This window comes from Ipomoea nil, unplaced genomic scaffold (genome assembly GCF_001879475.1).
Source record: "Ipomoea nil cultivar Tokyo-kokei standard unplaced genomic scaffold, Asagao_1.1 scaffold3043, whole genome shotgun sequence".
NCBI lineage: Eukaryota > Viridiplantae > Streptophyta > Magnoliopsida > Solanales > Convolvulaceae > Ipomoea > Ipomoea nil.
This window is the reverse complement of record NW_017619471.1, coordinates 1,186,208-1,199,946: the sequence shown is the minus strand read 5'-3', so window position 1 is coordinate 1,199,946 and position 13,739 is coordinate 1,186,208. Positions and strand designations below refer to the sequence as shown.

At 32.8% G+C, this 13,739-nt stretch overlaps 1 protein-coding gene and 1 long non-coding RNA gene across 2 annotated transcripts; one reads left to right on the top strand and one right to left on the bottom strand.

The window, feature by feature from the left end:
* The first annotated feature begins 2,410 nt into the window (after positions 1-2,410).
* LOC109163816 (putative ABC transporter C family member 15) lies at positions 2,411-9,313 on the top strand. Its single transcript, XM_019312527.1, has 10 exons — positions 2,411-2,729; positions 4,518-5,941; positions 6,020-6,106; positions 6,213-6,806; positions 6,905-7,069; positions 7,260-7,554; positions 7,704-8,224; positions 8,313-8,376; positions 8,456-8,695; positions 8,979-9,313. Exons 1-10 carry the CDS (start codon positions 2,426-2,428, stop codon positions 9,101-9,103), a joined length of 3,819 nt encoding a protein of 1,272 aa, XP_019168072.1. The 5' UTR covers positions 2,411-2,425; the 3' UTR covers positions 9,104-9,313.
* On the bottom strand, positions 4,445-9,914 carry LOC109163817. The gene is made up of 6 exons (XR_002051332.1): positions 9,690-9,914; positions 7,274-7,576; positions 6,410-7,101; positions 5,794-6,135; positions 5,147-5,657; positions 4,445-5,043 (listed from the first exon to the last, which is right to left on the bottom strand). It is a non-coding gene; the product is annotated as an uncharacterized LOC109163817 (long non-coding RNA).
* Between the last annotated feature and the right edge of the window lie 3,825 nt (positions 9,915-13,739).

The window sequence follows — 13,739 nt, the reverse complement described above, 5'->3', positions numbered from 1 at the left end:
CTTAGATTAGCGTTATTACAAACTTGCAAACATTTATTTTTGTTATAGTTATATATAATCAATTTCTAATATATTATCTTGCATTTATATACTTTAAATTACCGATTTAAATAAACAAATTCAACATTTATTTACCATGAACATCTTCTATATAATATTGCATTGATATACTTTGAAATATTTATTTAAAAATAATCATTGGGCATTGTCTTATTCGCGCAAAGCGCGTAGAAAAATTAGTTATAATTTAATAAGAGTAAAATAGAGTACTAATTATGCCAACTTTGATTGGGATGGGGTTCGAACCTAAGACCTTTCTTATTGAAATCAATGAGTAAGTTAACGGTAAACTAACAGAAATTAACGGAAAAGATAATATTTAACGGAAAAATTAACAGATAATCATATTCATTAAGGATAAATTAGGAAATCTCAAGAAAAAATTAAAATCATATCAATCTGAGTCATTCATTTGATTAAAAAATTTGACCGCCATTTTTTCTACCCATTATAGATCTAACTCTCTTGGGCTCTTATTAGTATATATATAGGCCTAACTCTCTTGGGCTCTTATTAGTATATAGTAGATATAGTAGATAGTATAGATATAGATAGATAGATAAACTCATGTTTATTATTTGTGTTGTATACTTGTATATATGTATACTTGTTGTCCTATATTCTTGAGTCCATATAAGTTTTAAACAATGGTAGAATGGACTTATCCATCCTTAACCAAAAGTAATCTTCAGGCAAGCTCGTCCCACCCAAAAGAGAGGTGAAAATCCTGGGTATACCCAAAAAAGAATAAATACTTATCTTGTTCAGTGTAGCAAATGATATCTTAAACCTTTTTTTAGTTTTTTTATGAATACCTTTAAAAGAATTAAATGAACCAAATGCTTTAATTAATAACTTTTCAAGAAATTTAATAATAATAATAATAATAATAATAATAATAATAATAATAATAATTATTATTATTATTATTATTATTATTATTATTATTATATGGAATAAGGGTCAAATAGGCCACTGAACTGCACACCAAACTACAATTAGGCCATCAAACTCAAAAAGATGCAATTAGGTCCCTGAACTACACAAATTTATGCAATTAGGTCTAAAATGACATGTTTACTTGCTATGTAGGTTGAGATTTTTAAAAATAATTTTTAAAATAATTTTAAACAAAAAATTAATTAAAAATTAAAAAAAAAAAAAAAAAAAAAAAAAAAAAAAAAAAAAAAACAGAACGGCCGGAGACGAAATCGTCTCCGGCCGTTCCTTCGTCTCCATGGCAGGAGACGAAGGTCTCCAGCCATGGAGACGATCTTCGTCTCCTGCCATGGAGACGAACCTTCGTCTCCATGGCCAGGAGACGAAGGTCTCTTCGTCTCCCTGGCCGGAGAGACGAATCTCTTTGTCTCTCCGGCCGGGGAGACGAAGAGACCTTCGTCTCCTGCCCATGGAGACGAAGGTCCTCGTCTCCAGGCCATGGAGACGAAGGTCTTCGTCTCCATGGCAGGAGACGAAGATCGTCTCCATGGCTGGAGACCTTCGTCTCCTGCCATGGAGACGAAGGAACGGCCGGAGTATTTTAAAAATTAATTTTTTGTTTAAAATTATTTTAAAAATAATTTTTAAAATCTACAACCTCCACGTCAGCAAAGTATTAGGTAAACAGGTCATTTTAGACTTAATTGCATGAATTTGTGTAGTTCAGGGACCTAATTGTACTTTTTTTGAGTTCGATGGCCTAACTGCAACTTGGTGTACAGTTCAGTGGCCTATTTGACCATTATTCCTTATTATATATTTGAATACTTGAATTGGTGAGAGATCAGATCACAAATTGGGAAGTTGCAATTAACTTAGGAAACTAGAATAAATACTTTCCTTTTTCAGTGTAGCAAATGATATCTTAAACCTTTTTTTTTAATACTCCGTATCTTTAAGTCTTTAACAGAATTAAATGAACCAAATGCTTTAATTAATAACTTTTCAAGAAATTTTTATTTTATTTAATATATATTTTGAATACTTGAATTGGTGAGAGATCAGATCACAAATTGGGAAGTGGCAATTAACTTAGGAAACTATGTTCTAAATTATGCAACTAACGCTGTAAAAAGAAGTCATTATAGTCTTCACAAATTTGGAAGTTTCCGTAATTAAAGATGAGATAACTAACTGTTAAGATTCTATATATCTAGTGGACTCAATGCAAGTCTTCTTCTATATATATATATCATATATGATATGATAAGGAAGTATCTTCAATTCATACAATACCCCTAACCCCGCAGACCAGCCGACAAGACGAGAGTTTTTGCGTTCTTGATCGAAAACCTCAACTCCATCAACTAAAGAACATCATATATATATATATATATAGTCTGGTGGCATGGAAAACAATGATGATATGGTGCAAGAGGCGTTACTTGAAAGGGCGGCCTTATTAGAGGAGGATAATAATGATGAAAAAGATGAGTTTTCAAAAGGAGGGATTTGGAGTGGGCTTACGTTTATGTGGCTTAATCCTTTGTTTAAGAAAGGGTATGCTGAGAAGCTTAGAGTGGAAGATATAAGTAATGTTCCCAGATTAGATGCTGCTCATCAAGCTTCTTTTGTGTTGGAACAAGCTCTTACTCTCATGCCTAATTCCCTGCAATCTGCCATTCTCTATTCCGTCTGGAGGCCTCTTGCAATAAATGCTATTTTTGCTGGTAATAATCATATATATCCTCTAAACTCTTACTTGCTCCATCTATTCTAATGTCTAATTTGCTAATAATAATAACCAAAGGCAAGGTTTCGATCCTTAGTTTGGTTTTGGGTATGCAGCAATTGTAAATTTGCAGACCTTTTGTTCCACTCAAAAGAGATGCTTACAATTAAATTCTGTGGCAAAACCTAGGTACACCAAAATAATAATAACAATAATAATGAAATAAATTGTATTATAGCTTTAAAATTATAAATTAAAATTAATTATATTTATAATATTATAATAAAATATATTAAACTATAATAATCAATTATTTATTATTATACAAAGTTATGATTAGATAGAGAATATTATTTTTGCCTAAAAGCTCCAAATTTTTTTCGCACAACTTAAGGAATCTAAAAAATAATAATAAAAAAATCCTAGGGGACATGCATGGATTTTTAATCCTATGCAATTCCATGAAGCTTTTATTCTCTTAGCTGGTATCAAACATGAGAACTATATTTTTTAAGTTTTGGAGTTATTTGGAAAAGAAATTGCAACTTCTTACTAAACTAGTTGTTAGGTAATGTTTAGTTCACGAAATAAATTGAGATTAAAATAATATTACATTAAAATAAATTGAATTAGTTGCTCTATTCCTTTGCAACAGGAATAGTCCTTTCCCTATAATATTAACTACTCTTTTGTTGTGTATGTGTGTGCCACGCACATACGATATAAATAAATAAATTTTTTTTATATTAATTTAATTTTTATACATATTTATTTATTTATTTATCTATTTATTTATTATTTTGAGCATAGATAATTTAGTCATTTGATTAATCATGCATGTAATTCTTTAGTCCAACCAAACAATAGTATAACACTCAATGAATAGACTAGAAATTTTAGAGTTTTTTGCATTTTTAGTTCCACGACTATAGTGGTACTATCAGAATTGATCCACGACTTTCAGACCTTGCAATTTTAGTCCACGACTATTGTTTTTTTGGCAAAAATGGTCCTTCCGGTCACTTTTCCGTCAAAATTCTATCTGAGTAAAATTTCTTCATTTTTAAGAAGGCTAAAGTTGACATGTTTAAGAGGCTTGTATGCCATATTTTGCAATAAAGAATTGTTTTTTATCTAGGAAGAATTGTTAAGGGAAATGTCAAATTTAGCCCTCTTAAAAATGAAGAAATTTTACTCCGGTAGAATTTTGACGGAAAAGTGGCCGGAAGGACCAGTTTTGCCAAAAAAACAATAGTCGTGGACTAAAATTGCAAGGTCTGAAAGTCGTGGATCAATTTTGATAGTGCCACTATAGTTGTGGGACCAAAAGTGCAAAAAACTCAGAAATTTTACGCTTTGACTATTTATATTAAAATGGTACTGTATAATAATTACAACAACACTATTATTATTACTCCATATATATATATATTTTGAGAAGACACTATTATTATTATTATTATTATTATTATTATTATTATTATTATTATTATTATTATTATTATTATTATTATTATTATTGTTGTTGTTGTTGTGCTCGCCAGTCGCCATGCATATGTATATATAATTTTATTTATTTCAAGCATGTGCACTTTTATGATTTGTCTATATATTCATTTTCTATTCCTCAACCATGCATCCAACCAAAATTTGTAATTCAAAATCCTGCCTAGCATTCCTATTCTCTCTATTTTCATTTTGTGTAAGTAAATGGGACGTTAAACATGGAGGGGTTTTTATGTTTAGCATAAACAGTACTAACATAAATTTCTGTTCGTTTGTATAGGAACCAACACGATAGCTTCCTATATCGGCCCTTTGCTAATCACAAGCTTTGTGAAGTTCTTGTCAGAAAAGCATGACAATTCAAACTGGCAAAAGGGATTGCTTCTCTCATTCATCTTCTTCATTGCAAAGATGGTGGAATCCCTTGCCCAAAGGCAATGGTATTTTGGGGCTCACCGCATTGGGATTAGAGTGAGAGCAGCTCTCATGGCTTTGACCTACAAGAAGTCTTTGACAGTTAAGCATGGCAGTGTGAGCACAGGGAAAGTCATTAATTTCCTCAATGTTGATGTGGAGAGGATTGGGGACTTCTTCATGTTCATCCATTGGATTTGGTTACTTCCCTTTCAGGTCATTTTTGCATTGCTCATCTTGTACATGAACTTGGGTGCTGCTCCTTCCGCGGCTGCTTTTGTTGCGACGATCGTTGTGATGTTGAGCAATATCCCGTTTGCCAGTATGCAGAAGAAGCTTCAGACGAAGATCATGGAAGCCAAGGACTCGAGGATTAAGGCCACATCTGAAATCTTAAAGAACATGAAAATCTTGAAGTTACATTCGTGGGAAACTGCGTTTTTTAACAAGCTCCTTACACTGAGAGAAACCGAGAAGGGCTGGCTAAGAAGATACCTTTATACATGTTCCGCTGTGGCTTTCCTCTTTTGGGCTTCCCCGACTTTAGTTTCAGTCGTGACCTTTGGCGTTTGTGTTGTGACAAACACGCCATTAACAGCGGGCACGGTTCTTTCAGCTCTAGCAACTTTCCGGATTTTACAAGAGCCCATATATAATCTCCCAGAGCTCATCTCCACAGTGGTGCAAACAAAGGTTTCAGTTAGACGGATGCAAGAGTTCATTGGAGAGGAAGACCAACAGAAGCTAACCAGCTATCACGCTTCTGACACATCTGAAGTCGCACTTGAAATTGAGCCTGGAGAATATGCTTGGGAGTATGATGATTCCAAGAAATCAACAATTAAGATAAATCATAAAATAACAATCAAAAAAGGAAGCAAGGTCGCAATATGTGGTTCGGTTGGTTCTGGCAAATCAAGCTTACTGTGCAGCATCATGGGAGAGATTCCAAAGGTTTCTGGATCAAGTATCAAATCATATGGCTCCAAAGCACTAGTTGCACAAACTGCATGGATTCAAACAGGAACTATAAGAGATAATGTGTTGTTTGGCAGGGAAATGGATAAAACATATTATGATGATGTTGTGGAATGTTGTGCTTTAACATATGATTTTGGTATGTGGGCTGATGGGGATCTTACTCTAGTGGGAGAAAGAGGAATAAACTTAAGTGGGGGACAGAAGCAAAGAGTTCAGCTGGCAAGGGCAATGTACAGTGACTCAGACATCTATTTACTAGACGATCCTTTCAGTGCTGTTGATGCAAAAACCGGCGCTCATATCTTCAAGGCAAGTAAAATCTGTTTATACATCACTCAGTTTTCTTAATGATTTGATAACACATTCAATCTGGAAATCACTTTGCAGAAATGTCTCATGGAGAGCTTATGCAGCAAAACTGTTATTTATGCCACCCATCAGTTGGAATTTTTAGATGCTTCAGACCTGATCTTGGTATGCTAAGATTACACTCACCTGCAACTCTGCAAGTCTTATAATGAATTAGTATTAACTTTTTAGAACATACATGTCTTACTTTTTATGCATGTTTTATGCTCAGGTAATGAAAGACGGCATGACTGTTCAATCAGGAAAATATGAAAATTTAATTGTAGACTCAACTAGTGAGCTGCATAGACATATGGTTGCCCACACAAGATCTCTAAATCAAGTGGACCGTTCCCAAGATTCTTCTTCAAAACAAGATAACACTACGAATGATGTAATTGAAGAAAAAGAAAAGTTTGATGTTCTCACCGGCAGTGATCAGCTGTTTGAGAGAAATCAGGAAGAGACAGAAACTGGAAGAGTTAAATGGAAAGTATACTCCATATTTCTCACTGCTGCATATAAAGGATATCTTGTTGCCCCTGTCCTTCTGTGCCACATCCTCTTCCAAGGGCTGCAAATTGCAAGCAATTACTGGATTACATGGGGAACAGAGACAGAAGGCAGGATGTCCAGAGCGAAATTGCTCAGGATATTTGTCTTGTTATCTGGGGGAAGCTCCATCTTTATCTTGGGAAGGGCAGTTTTGCTTTCGACCATTGCAATTGAGACTGCTCAGCAGCTCTTTGTTCAGATGGCCAAATCAGTCTTTCGAGCACCTTTGTCATTCTTTGACTCCACACCTTCAAGCAGAATTCTCAATCGTGTTAGTACATACACAAATACAGAAAATCTCTTTTAGTGTATTTCTTTTAATATCAGAAGTTCAGATCAAATTCTAACTTATCTCTTCTTCCCTTTCAGTCCTCCACAGATCAAAGCACGGTGGATACAGATATTCCATATAGATTGGCAGGGCTAGTATTTGCACTTATTCAATTACTAAGTATCATAGTTCTTATGTCCCAGGCTGCCTGGCCAGTCTTTTTCATCTTCCTCATCATAATTGCCATCTCCATATGGTATCAGGTAAAAACAATCTCCTCCAAGATTACAAGAACCTGCAACAAAATTACTTGCTTATTTATGAGTTCAAAGAGTAGAAACCATATAAAGTTGACATTCCAAAGAATAAATGTTATTCCTGAAAATTTATGCAATTATAGTGAGATTTTAAAAAATCAATATAATGATTTATCGGTAACATTTTAAATTCCAGGCATATTACATTACCACTGCTAGAGAACTTGCTAGGATGGTTGGCACTCAGAAAGCTCCAGTTCAACATCACTTCTCAGAATCAATCAGTGGGGTAGTAACAATTCGCTGCTTCAATCAGGAAGACAGATTGTTGAAGAAGAATCTGAGCCTCATTGATTGCTACTCTCGTGTTGCATTTTACAACTCTGCCACAATGGAATGGCTCAGTGTCCGAATAAACTTTCTCTTCAACCTTGGTTTTTTATTTCTTCTTATCATACTGGTGAACCTTCCCAGATCAGCCATTGATCCCAGTAAGTGCATCCTGTTCTCTTCCTAAGCCATGCATTTGAATAATAACCATCATCATATTTAGTGATAATTAAAGCTTGAAATTACAGCTAAAATATTCTACTAATTGAAATACTGTATTAAAATATCAAACTCATTAATTTGATTGCAGGCTTAGCAGGATTAGCAACTACATATGCTTTAAATTTAAATGTTCTCCAAGCTTGGGTGATATGGAACCTCTGTAATGTTGAAAACAAGATGATTTCTGTTGAGAGAATTCTTCAGTTCACCAATATACCAAGTGAACCACCACTGATAATTGAAAACAGCAGGCCAAAATCCTTCTGGCCACATAATGGAAGAATTGAAATTCTAAATTTAAGTGTGCAGTATAGACCTGATCTCCCTCGAGTTCTAAAAGGAATCACCTGCACTTTTCCTGAGGGAAAGAAAATTGGTGTTGTGGGAAGAACAGGAAGCGGGAAGTCTACGCTGATCCACACTCTCTTCAGGGTAGTAGAACCAGCAGAGGGATGCCTTCTGATAGATGACGTAGATATTTCAAAGATAGGTTTGCAAGATCTGAGGTCTAGGTTGAGTATAATACCTCAAGATCCAACTATGTTCCAGGGAACTGTGAGGACAAACCTTGATCCCCTAGAGCAGCACTCTGACAAGGATATTTGGGAGGTAAACATAAGAAAAAACATTACCTGACTTGATATTTGAAGCATATGACAATTAATCTTGATCTTGACTAACTTGACCTGGTATCTAGGTTTTGCACAAGTGTAATCTTGCTGAGATACTACAGCAGGACCAGAGGTTCCTCGATGCACCAGGTATGCATTATAAGAAATTATAAGAAAATGCATGTTTAGATTCAGTAAATTAATTACTGAAACTCTGAAAATGGTACAGTTGCGGAAGATGGAGAAAATTGGAGTGTAGGACAAAGGCAACTTGTGTGCTTAGCTAGGGTGTTACTACAAAAGAGGAGAATATTAGTACTTGATGAGGCTACTGCTTCAGTCGATACAGCAACAGACAATCAGATTCAGAAGACAATAAGAGAAGAAACAAGCGGATGCACAGTCATAACAGTGGCACATCGAATACCCACAGTTATTGACAATGACCTGGTTCTAGTCCTTGGTGATGGTAAGGATTCAAACCCAGCAGCACTATGGAGTAAACAGAGTATATAAAACCAAGGACACATTAAAATACTAAACAAAATAGGTTTTTAGTGCATACAAAGTAGTTATTTAATATATATATATATATATATATATATATATATACACACACACACAAAGTAGTGCATATAGCAATTTCAAGATCTTAAAAGACTAATTAGCAATCCTAACCAAAAGCAAGAAACTTCTTCTAAGTGATTGGATAATGCCTAATATTGTTACTATGGACATTTTGGTCAATGCAGGGAAGGTTGTTGAATATGATTCTCCTGCCAAACTGCTGAAAGATAAATCTTCCGAGTTTTCTAATTTGGTAATGGAATTCCTGCAAAGATCCAACAAGGCTAGCTGCTCTTTAGATCAAGCTTGAAGAAGACAGACAAGAAACATGTTCAATCTGCTAGCCTTTGGTCTGATGATGATGTACAAAATGAGGACAATAGGATGCCGTCTCAAAATGACAACCTCACCTTGCAGAGCTCTAGAACTGATAAAACACGATGGCTTCTCAAAAGATTTTTACTTTTCCATTTTCTATGTTTTTCTTTTTTCTATTATGCTAGATTTTTCAGTTTTGAAAGATAGATTTGCATATCCTAGTCTTTACACCCGCTCTGCCCGGGTTCCTTTTATCTATATCTGCTTCAGTTTATGAGCTTGTTTTGTTGATATGCTCTCTTGCTCAATGGATAATTGTAAATCATCACAAAAACTTTCACTTCCCATAGCTTTCACTTGTTTAGTTTATGTTTATTTGCTCTATGCTTGCACATACCCACCAGGTGTTAGATATAATTCCTGTGAGAGTATACTGTTCCAAATACTATTCGAACTCTAGCTTTCACAACTATAAATTTCCGGTTTGCTACCAAGGAAAGAATCAAAGCAGATAAATGAAGGAATACTTCAATCATATATGTTTTATATAAAGAGATGTGGAGATGGTTGAAGAGAACCTTTTTCTGTAGCAATTTCTCTTTGTGAGAATTGAAAGCAGTGATGGTGTAATCGATGCCGACGAAGAGGATGATTTTAAGGTCGAATCCATACCCGTTTGGAGTAGGAATTGCATCCCTCTTGTGCTTCAACAATGGCTTTCGTTGTTTCTCTCTTGATGGGCAGTGAGATAGATATGGAAGCCAAATTCGATTTTGCTGCATTTTCATGGGCTTGATCAAAATTTCCAGTAATTTTTTAAATACGATATTTAAAATATTATCCAATTTAAGAGAAATATATATAAATTTTATTTTGGCATAAGTGTTAAATAAGTCATTCAATTTTGATAAAAAAAAAATGCAATTAAGTCATTGAACTTGAAAGAATGATGCAATTAAACCATTTGTACCTCTTATAACAAGTTAACAAAGGTTATATGCTTATAGTTGATTTAGGGTGACCGAGGTTCCGATTCCTAATTAGCGATTCCCGATTTTGAAAAATGGCGAAATAACCCTTCCGGTTCAAACTACTAATTCAAACTATTTTTTTGGATAAATTCTATTTTTTATTCTTAAAATAGTCCAAATTCAACAATTGATTTTTTTAAAAGAATTTTTTCATTATGAAATTTAAATAAATAGTTTTATCAGATATTAAATTTTAAAGTTAAACTAAAAAATAAAAATAATTTTGGACTTACATTTAATTTTACTAAGATTAAGTTTTCTACATATCTTGGTAAAATTAAGTGCAAGTTCAATTTTGTTTTTTAACTTTAAAATTTAAATATTTGATATAACCCTTTTTAAAAATTTCAAAATGGTAAAATTAAAAAAAAAAATTGTTATATTTGGACTATTTTAAAAATAAAAATAGATTTTACCAAAAAAAATGATTCGAACTGCCGATTCGTCATTTTCTAAAATCAAGAACAGTCGGTTCGGAACTAGAACCACCGTCACCCCTAAATCAGCTATAACCTAATGTTAACTTGCTATAGGAGGTAAAAAAGTGTCTAATTGATCATTTCTTCAAAGTTCAATGACTTATTTAGAACTTCTAAGAGTTTGAGAACTTATTTGCACTTTTCATAAAAATTGAATAGCTTATTTGACTCTTATCCTTTTACTTTTAAATCTAATATATGAGAGTTTATAACCCAAACATAAAAATGACAATAAGTCGTGGATCGAAATATATTACACCATTAAGCAACCCACTTCTACATTACTAGCAAATTATACCGTGAACCATGGTCCACAAAGCATTGTGGGTCATGGTCCAAAACGGTGCCGTTTCTTTTAATGAAAAGAAGCGACACCCATTTTGCGTCGTTCCGCGTAAAGTAGCTCTATTTGTATAACATATTCAGTTTCATTTTATATGCATTGTAGTTTCATTTTAACATAACTAGAATTTCATTTTGTTCCAACTACAGTTTCATTCGACATTATACATACAATAGTCTTATTACAGTGAGACATGTTATTGAATTCCATTTTATACACATTGTAGTCTTATTACAACACCATTAAATTATAATTATAATTCAACTATGGTTTCATTGGACAATATACACCCAAATATATGAAATTATTATTCAGTTTCATTTTATATACACTGCAGTTTCATTATAACACAACTACAGTATCAATTCGATATAACTACACTTTCATTGACAATACACACTCAATATGTGGAACTGTTATTCAGTTTCATTTATATATATTGTAATTTCATTACAATACAACTACAGTATCATTTCGATATAACTACAGTTTCATTAGACAATATACACCCAAATATGTGAAACTGTTATTCAGTTTCATTTTATATACAATGTAGTTTCATTACAACACAACTATAGTATCATTTCTATTCAACTATAGTTCTATTTGACAATATACATTCAATATGTGAGACATATCATTCAGTTTTATTTTATATATACTGCATTTTCATTTCAACATAACTAAAGTATCATTTCAATTCAATTACAGTTTTATTTGATAATATAAAAATAATATGTGAGACAATTTCATTTTAGATACACTGTAGTTTCATTTTATTATGAACACACAAAAAATACGGGCTCTGTTAAGATGTAACGGTAATTATTTCTTTACTTAAAAAAGCGACGCCATTTTTGAACCATAGTCCACGATATGACAACTGTACGTTACTCTACCACCCTCGCCCTTGACTCGCGCAATTGGTGAAGGTTCTCAGAACTCACTTCCTCCCCACCAAATGCAAGCACTTACTATGGATATCTACCAATAACTACCATTTTGTATTTAATTAATAACTTCTAAATATTGTTTATATATTTAGACTAGTTATTACACAAAATAAAATTTGCTAAATATATTAAAAACATAAACTAATAAAATTATTCAAATACATCAATTAAATTGTTCAATATTTTTCAAATAAACTTATTTTAGAGATGAAAACTTAAAAAGATAAAAGATAAAAAAAAAAAAAAGATGTTTCGTTTTAAATACCTAATTAAAAACATTGAAAGATGTTTCATATGACTATGGTTTCTATCACTTGATTTCTTTTTCTAATCTTGAGCTATGCCAATATGTTTCCAACTTATACATTTTCATCACATTGCAAATCAATCCTACAAAAATTTAATAGATAAAATAATTAATTAGTTAGCTAAAGTAAATTAGACATTATTTGAAAAAAGAAATAATGTATTGAAAATAAAAACAATTATTGAATCAAGAATACCTACATTAACTTCATTTTCCATTCTTCTTCATCATCCAAAGTTATAGCAATTGTACTTGCTTCTTCATTAATAATGTTAGTCGAATCAAAGTATAAATTAAGTAATTAAACATAAATTAAATAAAGCAATAAATGCGTAAATAAAATAAATAAAAAGTTAAAGTTACATTTATCTGTCAATAACTAATTTTGACAACATATATGCTAGGACTTCAACAATGTTCGGATGTAGTCTACTCCAATTAAGATTGATGAGCCTAGCTATCACATGTACTAAAATAAGATTCTATGGCAATTTTTATCATGGGAATAGTCAAAATATCTTTAACAATTGTTAGTAAAGTATGATACAAAGAACCATCTAATTTCCACCAAATTGAAATATCAAAATTAGATGTCATATGTAACACTTCATCTTCCAAATATCTATCTAAATTTGTCTTAGATGCAAACTCTATCTTTTCTTTTCATAGCTTGAAATTGAGCAAAGCATGACAAATACTCCACTCTTGTTTGTTTCATTGCTCAATTGAGAATGAGTTGTACCAATTATAGCGAGCATTCAAATCATATAACCATTGTATCACCACAGAACTTTCTTCATCTTAGATTTTGCCTTATCACCACTTTCTTCATCTTAGATTTTGCCTTATCACCACTTCCTAATACTTCTCAATTAAGCTTCTTCATCTCATGTACCATTGTGCTAATTATAGCTAGCATTCAAATCATATAACCATTTATCAAGATACTTTCTTAAACATTTTCAAGATACTTTCTCAAACATTTTTAACCCAAAGAATCTAACGCCCCTACCACTAAGGTTCGAACTTATAACCATTCATTTGAAATGGTAACTAGGATACCATCACACTAATATATATAATGAAAAAAAAATTAGTAGGCCGAGTTAACTTTGTCGAGTTCGCCACCAACTCGGCCGAGTCGGCTGAGAGGCGCCTAGACGGCCGCCTAGGGGGAAAATCCCCACGGCCTAGGGGCGCCTAGGCCGATTTTTGCAACAGTGAGTATGATACACTGTCCTTGAAAACAATTCTATGATATAAAAATAATTTCAAGGAAAAAGTGTTAAATTGACCACTTAAGTATAATGAATTGTGAAATTGGGTCTACCAATTGAGAAAACAAAAACCACAAATGAGACCCTTAAACTAGCAAAATAGTGCAATTACGTCCTATTATTACCTGTTTAGTAGGTTACCATTGAAGTAGCGTTGACCAAGCTAACTTGTGGCATTTTAATGTTTAGCCGTTTAGGTGAACGTTGAGTGTACGAATTATTATTTTCATTTATTTTT